This window comes from Meleagris gallopavo, chromosome 1 (assembly GCF_905368555.1).
Source record: "Meleagris gallopavo chromosome 1, MGAL_WU_HG_1.1, whole genome shotgun sequence".
NCBI classification, from domain to species: Eukaryota; Metazoa; Chordata; class Aves; order Galliformes; family Phasianidae; genus Meleagris; species Meleagris gallopavo.
The window spans coordinates 10,875,597-10,903,588 of NC_139404.1; the positions used below are offsets into that span (position 1 = coordinate 10,875,597).

General features: G+C 37.0%; 1 protein-coding gene across 2 annotated transcripts in view; it reads right to left on the reverse strand.

Moving 5' to 3' along the window:
- The window catches only part of CD36 (CD36 molecule (CD36 blood group)), a 37,298-nt gene extending 14,039 nt beyond the window's left edge, over positions 1-23,259 (reverse strand). Inside the window, exons 1-3 of one of the 2 annotated variants that reach the window (XM_010726962.4) lie at positions 23,115-23,259; positions 10,671-10,905; positions 1,955-2,115 (exon numbers count right to left, since the gene is read on the reverse strand). In XM_010726962.4, coding sequence (XP_010725264.1) covers positions 1,955-2,115; positions 10,671-10,790 — 281 coding nt within the window. In that variant the 5' untranslated portion in view covers positions 10,791-10,905; positions 23,115-23,259. Of the gene's footprint in view, positions 1-1,954; positions 2,116-10,670; positions 10,906-13,887; positions 14,046-23,114 lie in introns of those variants that run through there. The other variant, XM_003201880.5, reaches the window with a different exon arrangement.
- Between the last annotated feature and the right edge of the window lie 4,733 nt (positions 23,260-27,992).

A 27,992-nucleotide genomic window follows, 5' to 3' on the forward strand; every position in this document is an offset into this window, starting at 1 on the left:
CTTGATGCCTAATGCATTTTTACTTGACACTAAAATTCAAACAAATATTTCCTCGTAATTTTTTGTTTCAGTAATCAGCTCTGTATCTTCCCTGTATTCTGTTCTGAGTTAGTTAAGTTTAATTTTTTTCTAAGATTTTTAATTGTTGCATGCTATTAGAAGGGAATGACTCAGAAGTGTTAATAAATACTCTTGAGATTTGATATGATAGGCTTGTGTTCCAATGAGAGAGATTACAGGTTAAATCTATAATGGAAATTACTTTGTTAACATTTCATAACCACATGGAGATCTACAAGAAGTCTTTCAACACCACTAAGAAACACAAAAGCTCTTCTCCTCTGTGTCTGTAAGTGCCTGTATTTCTATTAGTCAATCACTGAGGCACAAATCTCCAAGCTGTTGCACTCCTGGCTCTGTCTCTTCACATCTCCATCTTCTTTGTGACCTCACTGTGGGGGTGGCATTCAGGAAGCACTGTATGGGTTAGTCTACAATATGGGACCACTAAATTCATACTGGCTCCATTCTGGAATGGATTCATGCTCCATCAGATCTTACAGCCTGGATGTGGGGGAACCAGAAATTTCAGAGCACATTTACCTATGGTACAGATGTAACCAGTGCAGGTGGACCCCCAAAGTAGCTGTATCTTTGCTTCTCAAGAGTGGTTTGAGAGCATGTCACTTTAATTAATGGCCTACTGTGTAAAGGAGCTATCTAGAAGTTGAGAGATTTGTTTTCTAATGTCACATACAACTGGAAACAAAAGACTTAAAGTTTTCCACTTCCGAAGAGAAGGATAACTGCCATCTCAAGGTCAGTTTTCTACTTTGCAGTAAGTAATTAAAAATTCAAAGGGAGATTGAGAAAGAGACCCAGTGTTCCAGACATTCAAGTAGACCTGATATCTCTATCATGGGACATATCTTTCACTCCATAGGTGAGCATGAGTGCAGCAACAAGAAGAGTAATAGACATCATTTCTTACATAGCTTTATCTACACATTCAGCAGACTTACTCCTGAGAGGATACGAACTCCCACAGCATGTCTGTTTAGTGAGAATTCTCCTTCAGCAGTATTTCTTAGCTGCTTAGTTTCCTGGATCCTGTGTAAACATTTCCTTTGTAATGTGTGAACCAGGTAATGTATTCCCAGGTAATGTATGAACCAAGATATTCCAATGAGAAATTAATCTTTCAGGCATTAAAACACCTCAACTTTAGATGCTGCAGTCCAAAACCATCTTTGCAAATATTTTATACACCCCCAAAGATATTAAGAATGAAATAACCTATTATATTAAGAAAGAATATCGTAACAAGAGCCAGCAACAGGCGGGCACTAACTGAGCTTAATGATTTGGGAAGCATCAACTGCTCCTATGTCAACTTCAGATTTAAAATCAAGCAAAAGCTTAATTAAAAGTTTTCCTGAAAGAGGATGGATTCTGCTCTTAGATAGAGAGTTAAAAAAAGAAAAAAAGAGGGAAAAAAATTGGAAACAAAAAATCTGTACATTAAAAATAAATCATAAAAGATCAATAAAACAAGACACTTTATTAAAATAAATGTGTGATACATAGCTGATAAGACAATCTCTCATTTTCAAGGCACCTGGCATACTTTTCTAAGAGGTGGGCAAACACTGAAAAGCAAAAAATGAATCATGCCTATGTGTTTTTATGGTAAACACCTCCCCACTTGGCAGTCATTTTTCACAAGCACAAATGGCTTCATACCTGGATACCTACTTTATATCCTTTTTCCAAATGTGAAACAGAGTACAGAGAGTGCTTGTGATTGCTCTGCATAGCTGCAAATATTTAGGCATTTTTTACAAGTCTGACTAAAATAGGATTCTGGGCTTTCCAAAACCATTTTTAATTCAGCAGAATTTTGTCTAACAAAACTTCTGATACAATATACCATTTATGTGGGGACTCTGCTTACCTATATGTGTAAGGTCCTCTTTGTTCAAGTTTTGGACGTGCTCCATAGTTCAAAACCTCTGATGGATTTTCCACATTAAAGATCCAAAATTGCCTGTAAACAGAGCTTCCTGGCACAAGCCAATTATCATATGCAATGGTACCATTTGAAATGACAACTTCCTAAAAGAGGAAAAAAAACAGTTAAGATTAACAACAACAACAACAACAAAAGACTGACAAGTAGTGTTTATTTTCCAAATATCTATAGAAGGTTCCCAAGGAAACAGAAAAAAAAAGCTGTTCTATCATCAAGAAAAGGCATATAGCACACAAATGTTTGGTCAGCATGTGAAGGCAGACTGCTAAAACTAAGTCTCTCTAAAATCAGTGAGCACAAAGCTGATATAATTAATACTGTAGCTCATAGAAAGCTTTCCTGGAGCTGTGGGTGCACATTGCCTTAGTTTCCACTCTGCAAATCCACTGATGACTTCTAAGAAGAAAATTTTTGAATATCTGAATCTTATCCAACTGTTTTCAAAGTCCATAAACTACCTTTCATACATTTGCCAGTATCCCACGGGAGAAGATAAGTGCTATCTCTGATCACAGCACTGACATATGCACTGAGTCATTTTATAGCCAGGGAAAGTGAATAATGCTTATGTAGGACCTTTTTTTGTCAGCAGATTCTTGTGACTGACACTTTCTATGAAATCTCTGTTTCACTAGGGAGGTTTCCCAGGTTCAGAAGATGAGGACAGAATAGAAATACAAGAAACAGACGGGACACTGGGAATTGCTACGGAGTGACTAACAGCTTTTTGTGTGGCACTCAGACATACTATGATAAATGCATATTGAGTACTTGGGACTGAAAAGTGAGAGTTTGAAGGTATGTTTCCCATATTGACAAGTATATCTGTTCTGTCTGGTCTACATTAGATTTCTTTCTATGTAATTGTCATAAATAGCTGTAATAATGGATGTTTGTAAATCCATTGGAGGCAAACATTTAGAAAAGGTTTTGCAATAGGAAGAAAATTCTAAGCAGCCTATCTCCAACCTATAGTGTGCTTTCTAGCTGAGTTGTGCAATACTATTTAGTTAAGATTCAGAGTTCGCTTGAGCTACAGAAGAGAAAGAACTGGAATCTTCCAGAAAGTTATGCAGCAAGAAAAAACATTTTAAATTACAATTTAAATTTATTAGATTTTCTTTCTATCTTCATTTTCTGATTCTAGAATTTCTTTAGCACACACCATTCAAAAAAAATAGTACTAATTAAGAACCGCTGTTGGACAAGTGAATGTGACATCCTGAAGAACTCCTGACACAAACAATGTTTTGCCTGAGAAAAGGCTGTTTCTGTAGTCAAGCTGAAAATGCCTTGCTCGTAGTATAAGGCATTGAACTTGTTTCCCAAATTTCTGATATAATTCATGTGCATTTCTGTGCTAGGGGAGAGAAACATTTCCACAGCAAATGTGTTATCAGCCTGAGGGCTTGCACTCAGACCTAACAGCTACAATTCCCTTCAACCTTGTCTTGCAAACCCTAGGAAGCCAAGGTCTGTTCCAGCTGTGATCCTGAGTTGGGAAAGCCATTCCCTTCGCGAAGAGAGATTTTCCATGGTTTGGAAATTGACTTTTCAATTTTCACAGATAATTACTCAAAAGATCTGGGAGAAACGGGTCAACATAAAGACTGGAGGCTGTCAAATGTGGTATCCATCTAAAAGAATGGCAGGAAGAAGGATTCAGGGAATTACAGGCCTGTCAGCCTGACCTTGGTGCCAGGGAAGGTCATGCTGCAGATCATCTTGCGAGCAACCACGCGGTACGTACACAACACTCAGATAATCACACCCAGTCAGCATAGGTTTATGAAAGGCAGATCTTGCTTGACTAACCTGATCTACTTCTATGATAAGATGTCCCATTTAGTGGATGAAAGAAAGGCTGCAAATTGTTGTTTACTTGGAGTTTAGCAAGACATTTGATACTGTTTTCCACCACCTTCTGGAGAAACTCGCTACTCATGGCTTGAATGGATGTACTGCTCACTGGGTAAAGAATTGGCTGGATGACCAGACACAAAGGTTCATTGTGAATGGAATTAAATCTCACTGGTAGCTTCTCACAAGTGCTGTTCCCCAGGGCTTAGTATTGGGGTCAGTCCTGTTTAATATTTTTATCAGTGACCGTAATAAGAGGATTGAGTACACCCCCAGTAAGTTTGCAGATGATACCAGGTTGGATGGGAGTGTTGATCTGCAGTGGGGGCAGGAACCCTCTGCAAGAGCAATCTGGGTAGGCCGGATTGATGGACTGCATTCACTTGTACAGCATTCAGCAAGGGTAAGTGGAGGATGGAGCATTCAGCTCATAACAATCCAATGCAGTGGTATAGGCCTGGGGAAGAGTGGCTGAAAAGCTGCCCAGCAGAAAAGGACACGGGAGTCCTGGTCAACAGCCAGTTGAATATGAGCCAGCAGTGTGCCCAGGTGGCCCAAAAAGGCAATGGTGTCCTGGCATGCATCAGAAGTAGTGTGTCCAGCAGGACTGGGGAAGGGACTGTCTGTACTTGGCTCTGATCAGATCACACCTCATGTACTGTGTTCAATTTGGGCCCTCCACTATAAGAAAGATATTGAGTTCTTTGAATATGTGCAGAGAAGAGAAATGAAGCTGTTGATGAGAATAGAAAACCAAGACATAGGAGGAGGAGCTGAGGGAACTGAGGTTGTTTAGTTTAGAGAAAAGGAAGCTAAGAAGACCTCATTGCTCTCTACATCTCCTTCACAGGAGGTTGCACTGAGCAGTGTGTTAATTCTTCCTTCTGAGGTGACAAGTGATAGGATACAAGGAAATGGCCTTAAGTCATAGTAGAGGAGGTTTAGATTGGATATCAGGAAGAATTTATTAACAGGAAGAGTGGTCAGCATTAGAACGGACTCCTGAGGGAGATGGTGGAGTCATCATCCCTTCAGACATTTAAAAAATGGGTGGACATGGTTTTGCATTGGGCTTGTAGCGTTAGGTAGATGGTTGACTTGATGATGTTTAAGATCTTATGCAAACTTAATTATTCTACTTTAGTGTAGTGTAGTCTGTTCATGTGCAGCTCAGCATGCTCAGTGTCTGCTTGTGTATTGTACTCAGCAAAGTATTTGGATGGGAGCACAGGCAAGAATTTGACCTCCTGCTTCTGTGCAACTGGGACAGGGGAATGCTCAAGGATCTCTGGCAGCTACATGATCAAGAAGACAAACTAAACTCTCTGTAAGTCTACAGCATGTAACAGGCACAAAATGAATAGAGGAGTTGCAACCTTGGGATAAAATTTGAAAGCAATGTTACTGGCTTCTTAAAACCTTTAAGGTTTCCCTCCCACCCCTTCTTCCTCCTATAACCCTTTGCTAGGTATTATAGCTGCACAGAATGACACACTGACTCCCCCACCACTGCAGATCTTGCTCAGAGATGTTGGACCTCTCCTTCCATCCTTGAGAGGTGCAGAAGTAGCATCCTATTTGACCTCAGCTTTAGACATTCGGAGCACTTTGCAATACGTTTATTCTGCAGTGATCATATATCATATGTACTATGTACTTTCTTATCAGTCAAGAGCTAATTTGCTGTCCACCTAGAAAGGTGGAGTGACTCTCCCTTATTTTTCATGCAGGAATAACTGGGTCTCTTATATGCTTGGGAAATGCTAATGGGAAAAAATGATCTTGGATATTGTATGAAGAGGCCCCATGGAGGGAAGTAGCTGGGGAGCCAGGCTGAAGTATGCTCCCTTATGGATTTGCAGCCCATCCACAAAATGGCACTACTAAGACATGGGGGCAGCTTTAAGAAGACAGCCTATTCTGACAGCTTTGCAGTGAAAGGGAAAGATCAGCTACCACCAACTCCTGGACCTGACCCATTCACCTTCCCCTTGTATTGGGCCAGTTCTCATTCTTCCAGGAGCTTTATCTACATTCTGGACTAGAAGAAGACTATTTCCGTTTTTTATTTTGTTTGGTTATTTTTCTGCCAGTGAGCTTCTTGGCTCAGCTGTGTGGGAAGGGGTGAGGATCAAGTGAGAATCAGGATTTAAACATGGGAAGCAGAAGGACAAAAGAGGGAGGAGGAGGAAGGGAGTAAGACTATTCTTTTTATTGGCATTTGGCCATTATTGTAACACTTTTTTGAAAAAGGTGTGTACATTTTGCTGCTACATATTTTAAGAGTGAAGATCATGGGTTAAAGTGGAAAAAGTCTAGAAGCCTGTCCTTATTCAAGTTCTCATTTAATAGCACTAGTGTCCCCACACCAGCAAGTGTTTGGGTTTTGGCTGTCTGATCACTTGCAAGGCTGCCCCTAAATACTATCCCTCTCTGTAGCTGGCCTCACATATATTCACCTAGTAATTCTGCCCTGCTTTTTGTCCACTGTGATTTTATGAAAGGTGGAGTAATATGGGAAACAAACAATTCCAGCTGTTAATATGAAACAAGTCCCAGCTCCTTAGTCATAGAATCATAGAATGGTTTGGGGTGGAAGGGACCTTAAAGATCAACAAGTTCCACCCTGCCTGCCATGGGCAGAGATAAATACATCAGCTCCTAGTATCTATCTCTAATACCTTAAGCAATATTTAACTATTGTTAGCAAAAGTAGCTATACAGAATGCAATTGCTACACAGATAAGTTCAGATCATGACCTAAATGTGCAAGACTGAATGACATCAGGAGGAACTTTAACCCCTTTTCTTTCTGACATTTTTCATCTGCTGATTGGTCAACCAACAATACACAAACTGAAGGCTGGGGTAGTCAACAATAGAAGCCTGCTATATTTTACTGCTTTAGACAAAAATTAGTAATTATGATTTCTTATGAAGAAAACTGCATACAATCAAGCCAAAAAATGTCACGATTCTGGGGGAACAGAAAGATGTTGTGTGTACCTTAGGCTGCAAGAAAATTGCTACTAGTTTATCTCTGTGTGTTGCTATTTTAGGCTGCAAATGCAAGCTGGGGAAAACAACACGGTCCTGTGAAACTGAAGTAACTAAATTCCATGGAAACAATCTCCCATTTTGTAGCTGAAAGTAGGAACAGACATTTTTTACTTTTTATATCATGATAGTTCTCCCACATATTAGACTTCCTATTCAGGCTTTGTTGAATCAAAACTTTTAGTCCTTTTTCAGTTCTTGGTCATAAAAAATAATAGAAGCCAATCAATTTTACCAGTGCTGAAGTACATGTTATATGATCACATATGTTACTGGAGCCAGCTGTTACTTTAGTTTCATTAGTTAAGATAGAGAAGTTGCATATGTCTTTCACAGAAACAAAAATAAATTAGAAGTGCGTCCTATGCCTCTGGTACCCGAGAGGCGATGATCTGGCCAATCATATATAACAGATATGTAGAGAAACAGATGCCTACACACAGTAATTAATAGCTAAAACTGATAGCAGGTTTTTTTTCAAAAATAGCAGAAGTTAACCTGAGGACTCCACTGAAACAGTAGAGCACTGATGTATTATGACAAAATATTCTGTATCATCAACTCACTAGGAGTTTAATATATTAAGTAATATCATGTAGCTTCTCTTAATCTCTTGAGTTTGCATTCAGGTAAGCAGCAAAAGATCTTAGAGAAAAAGTGGAAAATAAATCACCTAACAATGGCTTTGAATGATTAGACTTAGCTGGAAAAAATAAACTCGATTTTGTCTAAGTTAATAATATTGTATTTAGGGGGGAGAAAGGCAAAAAGTATAACTGAGCCACGTCGATATATCTCCTTTTAGCAGTATCAGATGTAAATTTTCTGATCGATTGTTTTGAATTGACCTCTCCTTTTTTTTTTTTTTTTTTTTTTTTTTTAATGTTGGATAATAAAGGTGATTTCAGTGAGAGGAGGGTTGGTCTCTTCTTACTGCTAACAGGTGACAGGACAAGAGGAAATGGCCTAAAGTTGCACCAGGGGAGGTTTAGGTTGGAAATCAGGAAAAAATTATTTACAGAAAGGGTTGTTAAGCACTGGAATAGGCTCCCCAGGGAGTCACCATCCCTGACTGTCTTTAAAATCCATTTGGAGGTGGTGCTCGGGGACATGATTTAGGTTGTTAGAGTTAGGGTAGTATGGTTAGGTTGTGGTTGGACTTGATGATCTTGAAGATGTTTTCCAACCTGAGGAGTTCTAAGATTCTATGAATCTATATCACATGACAGTGAGCAATAGAAATGTATTGAGTCATATAGAAATGTATATTTTGATAGCCTCAAACAAAATACTTTTTGTAAAGAGCTCTGAAAAGTTCATGCTTCGCTTCTTATTGTGACAAGACTAATTTTCTAAACCTCTAAGGTCTCCATGGAATGGTATCATTGCCCTCTGGATAGGTGCAGCTTGGGAAAACAATTTTTTGTCCTTTGGTTCTGGAATCAAAGGTGCCTTTAAAAAAAGGCACCTTTCGCTGTATAGAACCAATGCTGAAATAGTTTAATATTGACCTTGTTAATCTCTTGCACGATGCTACTGGTGGTGGTGTCAACCTTATGCCTCACATCAGATGAAATGGAAATATGTATACTTACAGATTGTACCTTGGAAAAAAATCTATTTTTGTTTGTACATTTGTTTCTATTCTACTGTCTCTATTGACAAAATCCAATGAGACTGCCACTGAAGCCAGACTGTTTCTATGAAATTTTCTTTAAAAAACAAAAAGGTTTAGGGAAAAAAAAAAAAAAAAAGTATATTTTAATACTTATCTTAAGTATTATAGCAGTGAATAAAAATATTTGTTATTCTTGTTAGCAATTTCATTTACACAACTAGGAACCATTCTATGACTTTAGGTAGATTCAAGACCCTCTTGCGCATCTTCTGAACTGATCTTGTATTTTAGCTGTATTTATCTTGGCCTATCTTTTCAGAAAAGCAATTGCCTTGCAGTCTCCTGGTCTCACTGAATAATCCGCATGATAAACAGAAAAGAAATAATCCAATTTGACTTGTGGTTAGAAAAATAAAACATCCCTATTATTTAAATAAACAAAGTCTCTACAAATTTACTCTTGTATAATTCAGATGAATTGTGGCACTAATTTTCATTTTTATATACTTCTAACAAGTTGTCATGAAATAGCTACAAACATCTGAAACATGATCACAATGCAGAAAATTATAAAGAGAGAGAAGAAAAATTATTCTGTCTAAAACATTACTAAGAATTTGTGCATGTATAATTTAATATGTAGATATTTTCAAAGTACGCTGTATAACTGGTCCATTATTACAAGTAAACAGACGAACACAACATTTGCAGTGTATGTAATTTGCTTTGAAAATGCTAACAGCACAAGATAACATTGTGGATTAACTGAAAGAAAATTTTTGGTGTAAGGAGATATATATTTAAAAATAGCATGTTTACAAGAAAATTTTCAACTTTCTCAATATTTCAATCAATTGAAATTATTTGCAATTATACACAATGTCTACTTTTTTTTTTTTTTTGTAAAATACTAGAATGTGGGTGAGACTTTATGTAGAGACACTCCTCTTTTGCATTTAATATTTTTTTATATTTTTCTATGAATCTGAAAAGATCATGAGAGAATACAGTGGATGCTAAGAATTGAATGCAGAAGCCTTTTTTTTTTTAGTTTTTTGGTTTTTGTTTTTTTACAAAGTGATGGTGGAATCTATGCAAGGCTTCAATAGGCAATGAAACATTTCCTGACTGTTCATGTATCCACTTTTCTATTTGACTTATATTGCTGATGAATATATTATGTACAGTCTACCAGAAGAGTTTTTAAATATCTTTACCCAAAGTTTCCAGCATCTTCAACTTCACAGCAGATCTGTTAGGAAGACTAACCAAAGCCTGATTTCTAACTGTTGGATAGTCTGATCAATTTTAACTGGTTTCCATGGCTTCTATGGTCATTTCTTTTCAGCATGGCTTACACCCATAATTATGTACTCAGTTTGACAGTTAATTTAACAAATTAACTTCTCATTTTTAACTACAGTCAAAACTAGATTCTAAAGAAAATCAGGTGAAAAAAGATTGAGAGAAAGAGAGAAAAGGAAATGTTTCGCCATGAGGTCTACAATACTCTACTTCAATTATTCTTCACACTCCTTGAATCAAGGAAAGGTGTGTGGTGAGATTTTGTAGTCTCATGAAGAAAAGCATGTTTCAATTACATAGATACAGAACATGATCTGAATGAACTCAAGAGTAAGACTAGATTCTGCATTAGAAATTTGTGTAGGTTATGTGCAGTAAGGAGTGCATAGTTGCATGAAGTGCATGCATAAATGCATGGAATGAGTTCCAATTAAGAAAAAAATGCAGAAAAACAGTTGAATCAGTATAGTGGTAGAAACCAGTAACAATTGTAATTGTAGTAAAATTAAATAGACTGTTGAATTAAATTAATTAAAATTCATCTCAAAAAAATATTTTACCTTCTCACTCAAATCATGAAAGAGCAGGCAACCATGGTAATGGAATTCAAATATTAAAGTAAATGCAGCAGCAACTATTCCCAGGAAAGTTTGGATTGGGTACGTTACATAAGGTTTTAAAAAAAGTTAAAAGAAAATGAAAAAAATAAAAAAGGAGAAACAGAACAAAAGATTCAGAAATAATGACTATTCAGGAATCAGAAAACCACTGGATTGAAAAAAAAGAAATATTTTGTACCTTTTTTATTGCTCTGCTTATGAGGTTATCTCCAACTGGTATCAGAACTCCTCCAAAGATGGCCAGCACAGCACCAATGACAGCCCCAGTAAGGAGCCCACAGCTTCTATTACAAGTCATTCCTCTCCTCTGACAGGGTGCAGACAGGAAATGTAAAAATATCCTTGTTGCACTCCTCCAAGCTTTTTTTCACACTTCTTGGTTCCAACAGACTCACTGATCTTCGTGAGAGAAGCTGATAATGTACGGAGAGAGTGAACAAAAATTACATTCCAAAGGTCAAAAATACAAAGTACATGAGATGAAGTAGGTAGGAAGATAACAAGTCAAAAACAGTCTGAGATAGCAGTACCGAAAAAAAAAAAAAAAATTATACACATTTGGCGTGCTAGTCACTTGACATACACACAATCTGTTTTTTTTTCTCATTTTTCTTTGTTTTATGGCTCTGTAGTGTTAGGGAAAACTGTCATAACAGTACTCAGCTGACATTCTTCCTTAGGAAAACACTTTCTCAGAAATCTCCCTGTGCCAAAGCAGGAGGTTATAGCCTTCAGCCTTGATCACAGCCTGCAATGCCCATGGCTACCACTTCAAGCAAAATCAGGGGCTTACACCACTTGTGTAAGCTACCCAGGCTAGGCCTGCAACACAGCTTAGTGGATACGGCAGTCTCTAATAGGAGGCTGTCTTCTCGTACCTCTGTCAGTCCACAATCTACTTCTGAACGGATATAATTTTGTTTCATAGAATCATAGAATGGCTTGGATTGGAAGGAACCTCAAAGATCATCCAGTTGCAACCTCCACTGTGGGCAGGGTTGCTGACTGTTACATCAAGCACTGGGTTAGGCTGCCCAGGGCCCCTTCCAACCCAGCCTTGAGCACCACCAGGGATGGTGCAGCCATAAGCTCTCTGGCAGCCTGTTCCAGCACCTGTGAAAAACTTCTCCCAAAGTTTCAGCTACTTCAAGGCCAAAGCATGACCAGGTTTTCCTTGTAGGAGTTGAATTCTTACTCTCAGCCATCCACCCCACCAGCTGATTTCACCAGTTTCAGTTGCTTTACAGAAAGGCAGACTTCTTAACAACTGTCTAAGTGTTGGTCTTTTGAGTGTATAACACCTTATATTTAATTCAGTCTCAGAAAAAAAAAAAAAAAAAGTTTTTAATTATTCATTGGGAAACAACCTTTGCTGGCAGTATGAGTTTAACTATCTTGAGATCTGGCCTCTATCTGAAGATGTCAGAAACAAAATCACAATGATACCAGTGCTGTAAAATGGTAACATATAAGCTCCTAGCAATATCTTGTCATATTTAATAATGCTTATGAAAACAACTGCATAATTTATACTTGCTCAGGAATTAGTTATACCCACCGAATTTAAGTTTCTTATTTGCCTTTGACCTCCAAATAAATCAGCTCTTTTCTACTTTAGACATCATTGCCATAGTCCTTCTTATTTTCACCTACATCTATTTGTCAGCTTGTTGTAACCATTTCTAAATCACTTTTAAAGCAGGTATTAGTTGTAGAGTTAATTACACACCCGTGCCCAAGCAGAGCAAAGAAAAGCAGAAGGATGTAATGAAAGAACAACTCAACCTGAATTCCCAGTTTACTCACAATTAAAGGGCTAAAAAACTTCCTGGATTTCCAAATAGTAGAGCAGCTGTAGGATGAGCCACGTTTTATTTTTGTAAATCCCATATGCAGTTATGATGCCCTTTTTAATGGGGGAAAAACAAAGGACACACACATCATGTACTGACACCATGTACATAGTCAGCAGGTTAATGCTGTGTCCTCTTGTGTCCTACATGTTGTCACAACAATAATATCATGTCTGTCTACACCTGAGCCCAGACTGCTTCTTTCATCTGCTTTGGAAATCCATCTTGGGCCTGTTTTTTATATATCCTAGCTTTTTTTTTTTTTTCTTTTTCTTTTTAAATGAGAAAGTTCGTAAATATATATTTTAAAATTAAAAAAAAGGAAGTTATTTTTCCATAAGTCTTTGAAAAGGGCTTTTAGATATTGTCAGACTATTTTTCTTTGCGTATATAATGAGGCTTTTCAGAATCAACAGAAATACATATTCCACTGAAATCTATTACCATCTAACCTTCTACAAGCTATTCCAGTGGATTTTTTACATTAGGTAGAATAGATATCCCACATCGTCACTATTAATAAATAGAAGCAACTGACTGCCTATAGCTTCTGCCTATTCACCCTTCTCCCACCAAACACAATGTAACAATAGTCTAGACATAGCTCAATTTATGCAATTCCAATTATCCATTACACAACTATAGTGAAGAGCGCTCACAACTTATTTGCACAGAAGTAAATAACATATTTCTATCATAACTGAACATAAACATAAAATGTAAAGATTAAAGTAGTGATTTCCTACAAGAATGTTTCTTCCCAAATTCACTTATGGTTTGCACATATCAATTCAAAGTAAGCCCTTACAAAAGTGAAGAATATTGTCTTCACTTCCTTAATGATTTCTCCAGATCCAATAGTTATTTTAAAACATTTTTTTGTGTGTGTAGACTTCTTTGATTCTGCCATTGAATTTGATTTGCTGCCCCAGCTAACAGAAAGTAAACAGGGAAGTGTTCATAATGAAAACAAGAAGAGATTTTGAAAATACTGGTGAGGATCTTAATCCACAAACATGGTTGTTTTAAAACATAATTCCACTTATTCTTTTGAAGTTAAAAGGTGATGTTAAAAGTTTTGAAATATTTAATAGATACATTTTCAGGGAAGAGATTATTTCTGCTTTTCATTTTCCTTTAAAGTCTGACATACTTTTGAATTATAGTTTTGAATTTTTTATTGTGAATTGTAGTAATTAAAATATTTACAACATTGCAATAGCGTATGTTACAAATATCACTTTTAAAACATGCATTTTTTAAATATCCACCTAATTTCAGGAGCTGTAATTTCAATAATATTAAGTATCAAGTGACAGAATGAAATTGGGAAAACCAGCAACACTGAACATATAATCCCACTGTTAACATTATAAAGAGATCCACTAATGCATGTACACTTCTATTTCTCCTTGCAGTGTTGCAAAATCCTATCATTTTATTTTATGTTACAAATAAGTACATTCAAGATTTTTTCACCAACTGAATTTAAAAGGATTTCTGAGGAAAACCCCCTGATTTTAAATGTATCATATGACTCACCTTGAGTAAGGGCAACTGACTTTTCAGCTGAATGTACAGGCACTTAACACACGACTTGCATCAAGTTACAAGCAGCTTGAGCTCCCCACCAAGCACAAACCCTCAGAGCTTCAAGGGGGCGCTTATATATTCCAAGAGATGTCAGTTCCCTGTTTATCTTTCTGCCAGAAGAAAAAATTAAGCTGTATTGGTGCTTGGGGAGGGAACTGTCTATTTTTGCAGTCTGACTAAATGCCACTACCTAGATCCCTTGGTAATATACTTAGCAGCTGCAATCTTTGCCAAATTTTGATCCAAGTGAGTCAAAGGTCAAGGAGACAAAAGGGTAATTTCCCTATTGGTTCCTGGTCACTTCTCTCCTGATATCCATACGCTTGGAAAGTGCCCATATTAGCAAGTTATGACTAACTTGCTTAGCAGCTTCTTAAAGATGCTGAATATTTACAAATACCCTTTTCTACACAGCATGCCTTGCTGTATTAAGCCTTACTATTGAAGTTACTGTGTCAGAGTACAGTATGAAACCCTCTGCAGTTTAATCATCGTGACAGTATACTTTCAAGTAAAACAAAAGTCAGGAAACAGCAGAAAATTTTGTAAACTGGTTCTTTTCACAAATTGGATTACAACATTTCCTCACAAAGGGCTAATGCTCTTCCTCTTGAACTGCTAGTTCAAAAAATTTATTATCCCAAGCTCCTTTCCATTAATGTATCTAAAACTCAGTTAGTCTTACATTGCTATCTCGACCACCCGAACAGTTATCCCAGCACAGTGTATACTAAAAATTATCAGTTGGGTAAACTTGCAGAAATATATTTTTTATATACCTCTTTACCCCCTGTGAATTAAATGAATGGATTGTCTTAAGAGGTCCTGGCAGCATCAAGAGGAAGTGATTTATAAATGGTTTTCTTGATTACAAGAGAGAAAATACTCCTAAAAATAGATTCTTAGGTGCAGACTTTCAGGATATAGCATTGCATGTGAATTTGTGATTCACATATTCAGTATTTGTTACGTGTTTTAACTTCCTCTTTATTGTTTCATTTTTGATATTGCCCTATTTTAAAATTGAACTGATGTGGAAGAAGCTCCCTTCCTTTAATCCACTTCTGCTACATCAGTCCAAGATGGATTAACAAACCCAATTTTTTCCTCCTGGTGGGGAAAGCAATAGTGACAGTGACCCTAGTTCTTAGAAAGTAACATGAAGGTCAGTCTTTGTAGTAGACTCACTGACAGGAAATGTTGGTGACCTTGAATAACTCCAGTTTCACATCCTTGAAAAGTGCAGTAAAACTATTGTTCACTTTTTCTAATTAAAGATTGAAGCTTAGGTGTGGAAAGAAGTTGTCCTTCATCTTGTGGTTCATGTGCACTATTTTTATGGGCAGAAATTGGAACACGGGAAGTTTCATACTAACACAAGAAAAACTTCTTTACTGTCAGAGTGAGAGAACTGCAACAGGTGCCCAGAGAGGTTGTGGAGTGTCCTTCCCTGGAGATAATTGGGATCCACCTGGATGCCTACCTGTGCAACCTGCTGTAGGGAACCTGCTTTAGCAGGGGTTTGAACATGGTGATCTAGAAATCCCTTCCAAACCTTATAGTTCTGTGATTATAAATGTCATTATTTCCATTGGAAGTCTATTCATATAATACTATAAAAATACTGTTTATAAAAAATATATAAAAATATATAAAATAGGATGCTTATGTTAGGAATTCTTTCCCTCATTTTCTTCCCAAGCTGCTCTGCCTTATTGTCTACTTATTCTTCTCTTCTAAAAGGAAGCAATTCCAATTACTCTTATCTGCCTGTGGATATATTCTCTACCATATCCATTTTCTTCCTCTGCAATAGATGGGGACCAGTATGTATCAAAATGAATCTGAATGTGAATAGACAAGAGAGGAGAATGTCTGCAGTTTTTTGTGGTATTAAGTTTGTTTAATTTTATTTTGTTTTGTTTTGCTCCTGAAGCCTTCTTCTCCAGGCTGAGCAAGCCCAAATCCCTCAACCTTTCTTAACAGAAGTGTTCCAGCCCTCTTATCTCCTCCATGACCTCCTCTGAACCCACTCCAAATGATGTGCATCTTTCTTGGGCTGGGTGCCAAAAGCCTGGATGCAATACACCAGATGGGGCCTCACAAGGGAAAAGCAGATGTAAACAATCACCTCCCTCTCCCTGCTGGCCACTGTCTTGCATCCCAAAATAGAATTGGACTTATGGGCTGCAAATGCACACTACTAGCTCAACCTCATTATCTATGTCACTGATAAAGATGTTAAAGAGTACCGGTCCCAAGACAGCCTCCTGGAGACACCACTTTTGACTGGTCTCCACCTGGACAAAGAGCCATTGAAGGAAAATCTCTTTTAGCAAGCTGTGTTTGGTGGTGAAACCAGGCCTGTCAGATTCAACAACAGAAACCAGCTGAAAGGATTTGAAACAAAGGAAGTTGTTCACTTTCAAATGTCTGTTGTTTTTCTGTTTCATAAAAGAATTAAAAAAAAAAAAAAAGTACTTAATGGTACTTCTGTTTCTGGCTTCAGATCAGAGTTCAGAGATTATAGGGGAGAAAGCAGAGACAAAAAAAGAACTGTAATGACAGAGAAAGCAAAAAATTACATACTTCATCAGAATTTACAGAGTGCTTCCACAAAGAGACTGTAGAGAAATGACACTCATATACTTGATAAAGATATAGAAAACCACAGGAAACACCCTGTATGAACTCTACCCTCATTTCTTGATTTAAATATACCACTGATAAGAAAATTCTAATGAGATTAGCATAATTCCTCACTTTTTTAGACAACTCATTATAGAGACTTCTGGAAATCACTTTCTTTGGCATGCTTTCCAAACATAGAAGGAGCAAATGAGGAGAGATACAGTCTTTCTGTATGTTATGGGATAACTAAATACTCAACATCTTATTCTGTTTTGGGTTTTTTTGGGGGGCTGGGGTTCTGTTTGTTTTTAAGGTAAGATCTTATCTATCAGAGGGGATGACATACTGTTATGGTTCATATAATTTGAATTCTGAGGTATGTCCACATAAATGTTCCCACGTTCCTGTGGAAATTCTCTAATGTACTGTAAGGCGTGACTTTGTATGGCATGCTTCCACACTCACAGAAAAGCCACTTGCTGGGTTTTCTTCATCTCTCTGATCTTAACATTCAAAACATTAGAAAACTACAAGAAACACTTGTCATTACTTTTGCACTCTCTGAACAGAAACAACAAGGAAAAGAAAGAAAGAAAGAAAGAAGAGAAGAGAAGAGAAGAGAAGAGAAGAGAAGAGAAGAGAAGAGAAGAGAAGAGAAGAGAAGAGAAGAGAAGAGAAGAGAAAGAAAGAAAGAAAGAAAGAAAGAAAGAAAGAAAGAAAGAAAGAAAGAAAGAAAGAAAGAAAGAAAGATTGATTTTAAAATAAATATTTTTAAAATAAAGTGTCAATATGTACAGTAGAAAATGAAGTTAATCTTGTCAGCATTCAAAGCCTGTCTTTCTAAAATCTTTTAGATACTCTTCCTATTTTGAAGTAAAGGTGTGAGAAATTATGCTTGCCACCCCTTTATGGCAAAAAAAAGCAACAGTTTGTTTTAGGTAGTTCAAAATCCTGCTGTCACCACCCAGTGGTCCTCCCAGGTTTACCCAAAGTTATTAAGTCCTATAAGAAGAATATCATACTTAGTCATAACAAATTCAAAACATTCATAAGACCAAAAATAGGAACAAGTGTCTTCTATTCACAAATAATCTCACTCTGATTCAGCACACTTGTCTTCTGTTATGAATTCTGTTTTACTAAGGAGGACAATGAGGAAATGGAATCATCTGCAGAAGAAAATGTGCAGTATGACACCAGCTAGATAAGAATTTTGCCCTCCTGCATGCATGGGAGATACTAGGAAATGTTCTTTTATATGGAGTAAAGTTTTTGTATTCACAAAAGATAATGTGATTTCCTCTGGCAATGAAAACCTGCTGTGTATCACCTAATCATATTATACAAAAGTGGCACACAAGCTTTCCACTTGGATCAGCTTCAACTGGTCAATTTGCTTTGCTCCTATTGCTTACAAGGATCCTCTAGTGCGAACGTTCACCTATATGAAAATTCTGCCTGAAAATAAATTGAATACAAAACACCAATAAATTAAAAAAAAAAAAAAAAAAAACAGAATTTTCTTTTCCTAAATGATATGTTCACTGTCTTTGTCTCAGCTACTCTCACTGTGACTAGCATTTTGTACTATCTTATTTTCCAAAAGAAAAAAAGGAAAAGAAGAGGGTTACATGGCATAGAGTACTAACTTCACTTTAAAAGAGGGAAATACTAAGATACTTCAGATGTCTCAGTTTTGCTTTTAACATCTCCTAAGGACCTAAATGTATTTTTATAGCAATTCTTTTCTTATCTAACGTTATCTACAAATATTCTTGCAAATAACATTAACCATGTGAAAATTATCTATACGAACTAAGGAAGAGAGAGGCATCGATTTCCTGTCCTCTCCTAAATGATTTGCACCAAAATGACTTGCTTAAGTTAGACATTTAAATTTTCAATAGTTAATATTAGAGCAACTCTACTCAGGCTCCCCAGTGAGATTTTCAGCTCCTCCTTTCATCAGTGTGTTGTATCAATAGTACCATGATAGTTATACAAGGTTTTGGTGAGTGCAAATGAGTTGCAAAGCAGATAGAAAATTTAATGGAAAAAGTTCAAAATATTTACTATCTGACATCAAAGGAAAGTTTGGCCAAAGATTGCAGAGGTGTTGTAACATTTTTTGCCCACCTTCCATCATAAACTTTTACTGCACATGTGTTGGCCTTCAAGGTTTTCCAGTGCATCCCATAATGTGTACTACAGACACTCATATCAAGCAGTCTTCAGCCTTCTTCAGCCTGGAAAACGATCCTCCCAAGCACACCATACATGATCCCACAACAGCCCGGAAGACTCATTTTGAACTGCTGTACTGCTCTTTCATTACCCACTAGTGACTCTCAGAAGCAGTTTTCTCAGCTCTATGAAGTTTTAGGACCTAAGGTGCTGTCCCTTGTGATTCTCAGTGTGTTCTGATGGTATGGAAACCATCTTAAAATACTACTGACTCAAGCCAACTTGGCAACAGTACAGTGGAAAGAGTGTGATACATTTAGTTTCTGCCAATTATGTGTTTCTCTATTAAACTGCAACTAGGTTATTTAAGGACAAAATGGGCGATAGAAGACCAATTAGCCATTTCAATTCTTTTCTACCCAGAAATACTGATTCTGCGTTCTTCTTTACTCACTATAGCATGTATGAACTACTGCCTTTCTCAGTTCTCAAAGTTCCATTTAAAAGCTATTTTCTATTCATTTTAGCAGGTATGAAAGCATGACAGAGGCAGGGGTAGAGCAAGCTTCATCTTTTCCACTCCCATGTGTTTGTGTGAGCTATCAGAATGTAGAAATGAACACAATACAGAATATGTAATATAATAACTCAAGTTTCTGTGTGAGTCTGAAGCAGCACAAGCCTATAAAAGTCTGTTAGCTAAAGGTCTGGGTCAGTCTGTTAATGCCAGAGACTTTTCTATTAGAAACTTAAGGAGGACACAGAGGAGGCTTTTATGGTAAGGGATAAAAATTTTGAAACAGATATATCTTTTGAAAGACAAGTGAAATTTAACAAATCTTTTCCTCACTTGGACATGTTCCACCTCTTGCAAAACTCTGCTCCTTGGCTTAGAAGTCACAGAATAATAGAGTAATTTTAAATGCCTTCACTGGTGCAATACCTGGTTGAGAAACAGTCATCATAATGAATCATCCCAACCAGACAGTGGAAGTGGCTGTGATGAATGACAAGGTAGTCTTTTGTCTACCAGCTACACCAGAATTTTTTATTTGCAATATTTACAACTGAGTTTTCCAATAAACTAAGAACAATTTTAACATTTTGGTATCTTTCCTAGTGATGGAGTCCTGGCAAATAATTGAAACCTTATTGTTTAGGTGACATCTTCCAGGCCTGGAGAGACATCCTTGGTCTGAGCAATATGCAGATCTTTCCCATGACTTCAGTTCTACCGTAAACACAAGGCATTAAAGCCAAATGATAAACCTACTTCCAGGAAAAAGAAAGATAAAAAGGAAAAGAAAAAAAAAAACTGTTCTAATCTTCTAATCTTTTAATCCTTTAATCCTTTTAATCATAAATGAGAATGGCTTGGGTTGGAAAGGACCCCAAGTATCATCAAGTTCCAATACCCCTGCCACAGGCAGGCCAACAACCTCCAAATCGGGTACTATACCAGTTTGTCCAGGGCCCAATTGGAGCATACACAATCTCTATAGGCAGCCTGTTCCAGCAACTCACCATTCTCTTAATGAAAAACTTCCCCCTGATGTCTAATATAAATCTCCCTTCCTTCAGTTTAGAAACATTTCCCCTTGTCCTATCACTACCTATCTGGGTAAAAAAGTTGGTTTCTCTCTTGTTTATAATCTTCTTTCAAATATTGGAAGGCTGCAATGAAGTCTCCCTGGAGCCTACTCTTCTCCAGACTGTACAAAACCCACTCCCTCAGCCTGTCTTGGTAGTAGCAGGACCTCCAGCTCCACAGGGCTACTCTCAAGGAGTTCTTTTCCCAGTCTGTATACGTATCTGGGGTTATTCCAGCCCAAGTGCAAAGGGGTCGGGGGGTCTTTATTTAAATAGTCCTATGTCCTGGGACAATTCACCATCTTCTCAGAATCAGTAATTGGAGTAGTATCTGGAGACCCAGACCTCTGCCAGGAGGCAGAAGTTTTCCTACTAGAAGAAAGTACAACAGAAAACATTATCTACACAATTAATATGGGCCAAAGTCCTTCCTGATACAGGTTTGTCCGTTGAGGGGATATCTATCGCAGCACAGACCTAACGGAAACACTCGAGAAAAATACATTTTCCTTATCAGCTGACAGCAGCAGTGCAGACTGTGTGGGTCTTGCCTAACAGTTTGCATGAGAGAGCAGTTTCAGACAGACTGTTTCAAGAAAATTTTTCACCTTCTATAACCTTTCCCTATGGATCTGGTGAGCTAGGCCACAAAAAAATACCTTGGCAACAGCTGAAGGTATAGAGAGATTAGGAAAACATGTGAAGAGTTACTGCATATTAGGAAAGACTTTACAACTATGAAGAACAGACGAGTAGAAGAAATACTAGTGGTGAAATTTGTGTTCTGGTAGGGAAAGAAACAGGCAGCTAATAGATACCTTGAACTTCTCATATTATACACTATTCTGATGCTAAGATATGACACTATACTTTCAGATGAAAACATGTTACAGAAATACGCATGTAACTATCAGTTACATACAAAGTAGATCCAAAATATAATAATTTAACTGGTTAAAAAAAAAAAAAAAGAAAACCACTGCATTTTTCACTATTTTCCTGTCTGCGCTCATTATGGGTCTATGAAGCATAACTTGAGGACATGAAAAAAAACTGACACTGGACAACTGCAGACTACAATTTTTACATAAATAGGGTATTTTTATCAAGTTAAAAAAATAATTGAGTTTCTATCATAGTGATTACATCAGCTTTGAAAGAGAATCAGATCACTAAAGCAGAACAAGTTATTAGTATATGCATGGTTACAGTACGTTTTCTGAATTATCTCAGAATTTCCATGACAAGATGAAATTAATAAATGTTACATCAGCATCTTTATTGGGCATGCATTATAACTGTAAATCTACTCAGATGTACACATTTTTCTACACTTCATTATTATGTCAGGATTTTCACATTCATTTATAACGTATTTATTTTATAAGCAGCCATACCACATGCTAATTCTTTCCTTTCACATGTTTGTAATAAATATATATAATCATTTGTAACATAGAACACATATAAAAGATAATGGCTTACAGACATGATTACATATACTTGTTATAGACAATTTAAACTTTGAATATCTTCATTTTAATTACACTTTACAATTAACAATACATTAATATGCAATTAAATTTTTTATTGGCAGTATATTTATTCTTTATAAATTCTAGTAAATGGGCTGTTAGAATTATAAGCAGACAAGAAATAGAAGCTGAATGATCCCTTTGATTTCAGTACTTAAGACATGTAATAGTATTTTCATAGCAGTTATGTGTGTTAATACAATGTGCAATAATACAGCTGTGTGCTGAGAAACTGCATTCAGTTCAGAAGCAGGGTTACATAGCTGTATGGAGGGGGTCTGTTAAGTTAGCTCCTTATTCACAGAAAAACTGAGTTTCTGCAGTTCTACAGCAATTCTGCAGCTGCCCAGTGTCCAATGGGTGCAAAGACCACAGAGACCACAAAGAGAAACAGAAAGTTGCAGTAGATAAAATGTCTCAAGTGATGCCAAAGTTAATACTCTTTCACCCTGCTTCTTTGCAAGAAGGACCAGCTGTAAGAAATCCTTTCAGCGCTTACCCCTGCCTCAGCACTCCTTACCCTCTGCAATAATGCAGCACTTGCAGACAATGTGTCAGTTCCTTGTTGCCAATCCAGAGCAAGTTTAATTGCCTCTGGTCTTTGCAATAACTCTTTGCAAACACAGTCTAAATCCTACTTAATCCCCGCAAGACCCTGCAAGGCAGGTGAGGTGTTTCATGCTAGAAATAACTCCTTAGATTCAGGTTTGTATTCTGAGTTACATAAAGCACAGATAGATCAGAATGAGGGATCACATCTGTGTATACAGCTGTTCCAGTTCATTGGTATTTTTAAAGAACTTCACAGGCTTTGGTTCTAGCTATGTCTAATAGAACAAATAAGTCAAATGATGGTCATTGCTTTTTCCTGTTCCTTTTTGGAACCATGTGAGATCCTTTTTTCACAGCAGTGATGAATTGTTAAGGGTTTAGTTTACTTTTGGATCTGAACAGCAGATTGAAGCATTTCCTAACAGACAGTTACAGCAAACAGCAACAGGACCCTGAAGTGAGACAGCGTGACAAGAGCTAGAAAGCTACTTGTTGTATGCAGTAACACAGGAATCAGCCAGTGTCATAAACCTCTTTGCATTGGTTTCTGCGAAGCTCCATCTTTAAAGCCACTCCATCTTTAAAGTCAGAAAATGAAGAAACAAGGACAAGGGGGAAAAAACATTCCAGAAACTTTATGAATATTTTCTGACCTATTCATTTATATAAATGCTGTTTTTCTACCTTTGGTCTTCTTGGAGACCCGTCGCTTGCTTCCTGTATGGCTTTCGCAGCTGCAGCCTCCAGCTTGTTGCCAGACTTCCCTTCTGCCTCCCTTTCTACATGTGATACCTTTGACTCCTATTTCCTTCCCACAGAATCTCCTCCCTCCTCCAGCTCCCTGTCTCCCTCTCTCTCGCCTTTCAACCTATCATCTCAGCGGTCACTCCTCCATTAAGTATCTCCTACATCTGTCTCCTCCTTCATCAAATCATCTCCTAGGTATTGTTTTTTTTTTTCCTTCTCCCTCACTTCCAGAATTCACAGCTTTCCATCAATTCTGTACTTGTCCCATACTATTAGCATTTATGTCTCCTGAAATCTCTCATATTACTTCTTTTTTTCTTCTACGCATTTTCCCCCTTTCTGAAGTCCTAGTCCTAGACTGTCCTTTCACTTAATCAAAAACTGACTGCAACTGGGAACCTGAAAGCCATTTTTATCAGTGCTCTTAGGTACAAATATGATTTTTATATGAAAAGATTCATTATAAATAATTACTGTTTGCTACCTTAATCCTGTAATGTGTTCTTGTTAGTATTCCTTCCAGTAGCCTCAAAAGACAATGTGGTGCTCCTGCCAACTACTTTTTCCCTGGCCAGCTGTCATGCTTTTTAAAGTGCTCCTACTCTCAAGAAAATGAATCTTCAGCAGCTTCGCCCATACACAAAGCAGATGTGCTAAGAAAGGAAAGGCGATCCTCATCCTCCACTTACCTGTTCCAGAACTGAGAGACAATCTGAGAAGCTGGGAGCAACACGGACTTCTCTGTATGCAGACTCAGTGCAGGAGTAGAAATGTTGGACTGCCAAGAACAGTGCAGTGCCCTTCCATCCCACAGCAGCTAGAAAAGTAATAGGCTGTATCCTTCACCACTGCCTTGTGCTTTGTGAAGACAGGGCACAGCATGAAGCACCCCAGGCACTGTGGTGGAGTGAACACCCTCCATATAATTATACCCGGGCTTCTCTGTTTTGGGGAAAAAGTAACAACAGCCACTTATCAGATTCCCTAAATGGTATTGGAGAGGATTCATCAGGACACTCCCAAGCCTATCTGGGTAATCTCAGCCACAGGATTACAGGCATGTAAATACTCTTTTCCTCCAGCTTCTGGAAGTTATTTCTTCCACTGTGCACTCTTCTTGGCTAGTGGCTTTCTTGTTAGGTTTTCACCAGTCTTTTCTTCCAAATTCCTTTACTCAGCTGCCAGATTCTATTTGATACAAACTTCATTTTCCGTATTTGAATCTTGCTGTTAGGCTGCTGCCCACTTCCTCTTTAGGAATAAATCTTCACCATATCACTAACACTAACCCTAAAAGTTTCAAGTGAGCAGACAGCAATTTCCATCACAACATTGCACCTTAGTGTAACAAGAAATTCCATCTCTCTTAATTCCTGGCATGTGAGAACAGTTTTTACAACATTTATCCAACCTGGGTATTACCAAACATTTTCTATTCCAAAGTCCATGTACACATGGGAGCATGCCAGAATCTTGATCAAACACTACAGAGAGCACCACTACAGAGAGCACCAAGTTGATATCAGTCAGTTTATCTACTGTGCGTCTTCCAGCCATTTTAATGTCTACAACTATAATCTATCCATAGCTAAACAGCATATGTACGCTCAGTGATCTGTACAAATCTCCTTATATCAGACCAAAACAATTGTATAGATTAATTTATGGCCTTCCAACAGCAATCCTGGCAGAATCCTCTGATAGATCAACCCCATACAAATCCTAGTAAAAGAGAATCACTTAGTCATTTGGAGACAGCAGATATTTTGATTCTTCATCTGTATGTAATGAAAAGAATCTCAATCTTGGCATCCTACGCATATGCAGCCTTATGAATTGATGAGAGAGTATTTTCATGGATGCTAAACATGAGAACATAGTTTCCTGTCTTCTAGTAATCAATATTACTAGTCAAAAATATTTCATTTTTGACCCAACAAGTATTTATGCATTGTGCATTCTTGTGCATATACACATGAATGCACATATAGGTGCATTGTTTCAAATTCAAAACATGTCTCCAAAGCCTTGTAGTGTAACTGAGTTCTCTTACCTCTTGCAACTTTACCTGCATGTACCTCATACTGAAACACGTGTAACTAGATGGACTTGTGCTTACACATTGAAACTGTGTTACACACAGCTTAGCCAAGCTATACTTTTCATACCATTCAGGCTCCTCACCTGAAGAATAGGGAAGTAATACAGCTCTATTACTTTGGCATGCTGCCACACGTACTGTATTATTGCTTCAGTCAACCTTGAGGTACTACAGCCTTCATTAATGTGGCCATTGTATTTCTCTGTACCCTTCCTTTTCTTCAGATTAAATTTGCTCATAACAGTTTTCCACTTTAGAACTATGCTTCATCTAAGCTCTGTTTTAATACTTCATGTATAGTTCACACTATGAACTGGATGTTGTGCACTGAACATGTGATAAAATTGCGTAGATGGGACAAGATCAACTTCTGAGATATAGACCCAATGCAATACAATTTCTGATTTCACACCACATCTTTCTGGATCACCTAAAATATGTCCTAATTGGATCTTACAATTCTAAGGATCAAAATCCAGTGTAAGCCTGTTTATAATTGTACATGAAATGAATACCACCTCACTGAAGGAAATCTTCACACTGTTATTCCCAGTTGTGAAGGTAATGTAAAGTCTTCACGTGCTCTAGCAGAACTGAGTTTCTTGCTTGTGAACTTCTGTCAAATTTTCCAGGACTAAAAGCTAATCAATCTCAGTTAAAAACAAACAAACAAATAAAAATATGTAACAGACTACAACTTTTTTTAAAAAAAGAAAAATCTTCAGTTGATTGTGAATCAACATTACTTTTGTGAAGTGAAAGAAATAAACTGAGAGATTATGATTCTCTTTTCCAATTTTAGTTGTCCACAGTGAATGTTGTCCACAGTGAATCTGAATGTTTGTCTGAAATCTCTTCACTGAGATTTCAGACTTCACTGTCTGCTGAGAACAGATCTTTCTAGGAGCTGAGTCCTCTCATTCTTACTAAATGATAAGTAAAAATTGTTTCTAAGGGCTATCTGCCATGAGTGCCTATTCCTCTGGAAAATTTTTACTCAGAATATTTCCCAGCGTGAGATGCTGTGTCTCCTTTTTCAGTAAACAAATAAGAGGGAATATTATCCTATACAATATCACCACCAAGTATTGAACATAGGCACTCCAAAGATCTTGAAGGCTTTCCAGGATTTCTGAAATAACTTTGATTTAGTTTTGATTTTTTAAAATTCAAAGGAAGCAGCAACTAATAAAATAATAATAATACAAGATTTATCTAGCATGACCTCACCTTTATTTTGTAATTGGGACCTATTTCATTCTGGTTTTTATGAGATATGTGAAGAGTTTCATCTTGAAAACGTACTGCAGTTAACAGAATTTAATACAGTGAAGTAACTTGAATTTAAAAGGCCTGTGGCCATTGTTTCTGTTTTGCTAGGGATGTATTTCATCTCAGTTGAAAGAGTTCCTAACACGTTATTAAATAATTGCAACACGACATTGTCCTATTCTGTCTGATTCAGTTAGATTTTTATTATATTTTCCTATTCCTCATTACGCCATATTTTAATTAATAAACTATTAATTTAATATATTAATATTAATTAACAATTAAAACTTGCTAAACACTCCTATTTGCAATATTCTGCCTAAGATTAGTAGAGTGCTGACACAATCTCAATGAGATGTTTTCTTCAAGCCAGAATATGAATTAATTATGGCTTTTAATTAATAAGATATTCATATATTATTAAGTTCAATATTAGGGTTTACCAAGGATGTCTTAAATCTAGAAACATACAATGCTGAGTGATATTCTTGAAGAAGTACTATGTTTACAAATATTTGGTATGTATGTTATGCATTTTGGTATCTCTAATAACAGAAGATCTAAAATATAGAAGTGCATTTATATTCAGAAGCTATTCACAAAAGAAGTCTTTGTTTTTTATTGCATGAATAATTGACACCAGTTAAAATAAGGTTATCAGGAACAATTTTTACTTACAGAAAATCAGGAATTAATTACCTCCTAGAGGGTTAAGTGGCCTCATCCTTAACATGGTAAATATACTTTTTTAGCGTTTACAAAGTTTTGGAGCCTCTAAACTAAATGTTTTACTTGCTTTTTGTTAATAGAGGCTCTGACTGTCTCAAAATCATGAATAACATTGTAATCAGAACATTATCTACTTTTAATATTTTCTTTGCATGTTCAAGAGTTAAATTCTGATTTGAATTTGGAAATTGTCAAGTAATGTAGTTCCGTGTTCAACCAAAACCCATCCCTGAAAGATTTATCCATCTGACAGCATTCACAACAAATCCCCACAGAGCCCACACGGAAGCTGGGAGAGCTGATGTGAAGCTGAGATAGTAGACTGGAAATTCCCAAGACTTGAAACAATATATATATATATATGAGGAGTTTTCCCAGTGCTCAGCTTCTCTCCTTTTGGAAAGATTCTTAAAATTTGTATTTCGTCTCAGCAGTCTTTAACTGTAGTTCACTTTTTTGTGTTCCCAGTTGAATTTTCCAAATATAAGTGGTATCTGTCATACTTTTTCTGAAATTGTGAGGTTGAGCATGCCTTATATCTCTTGAACCAGTACTGATTTCAAGTATACATGCACATGAAAAACAAGGAGGTAGTCTGGGATGGCCAGCACAGCTTAACAAAGGGCAAATAGTGCCTGACCAATCTTGTGGCCTTCTACATGGTATTTAAGGAACAAAGAAAGAGTGACTGATGTCACCTACCCAGACTTCTG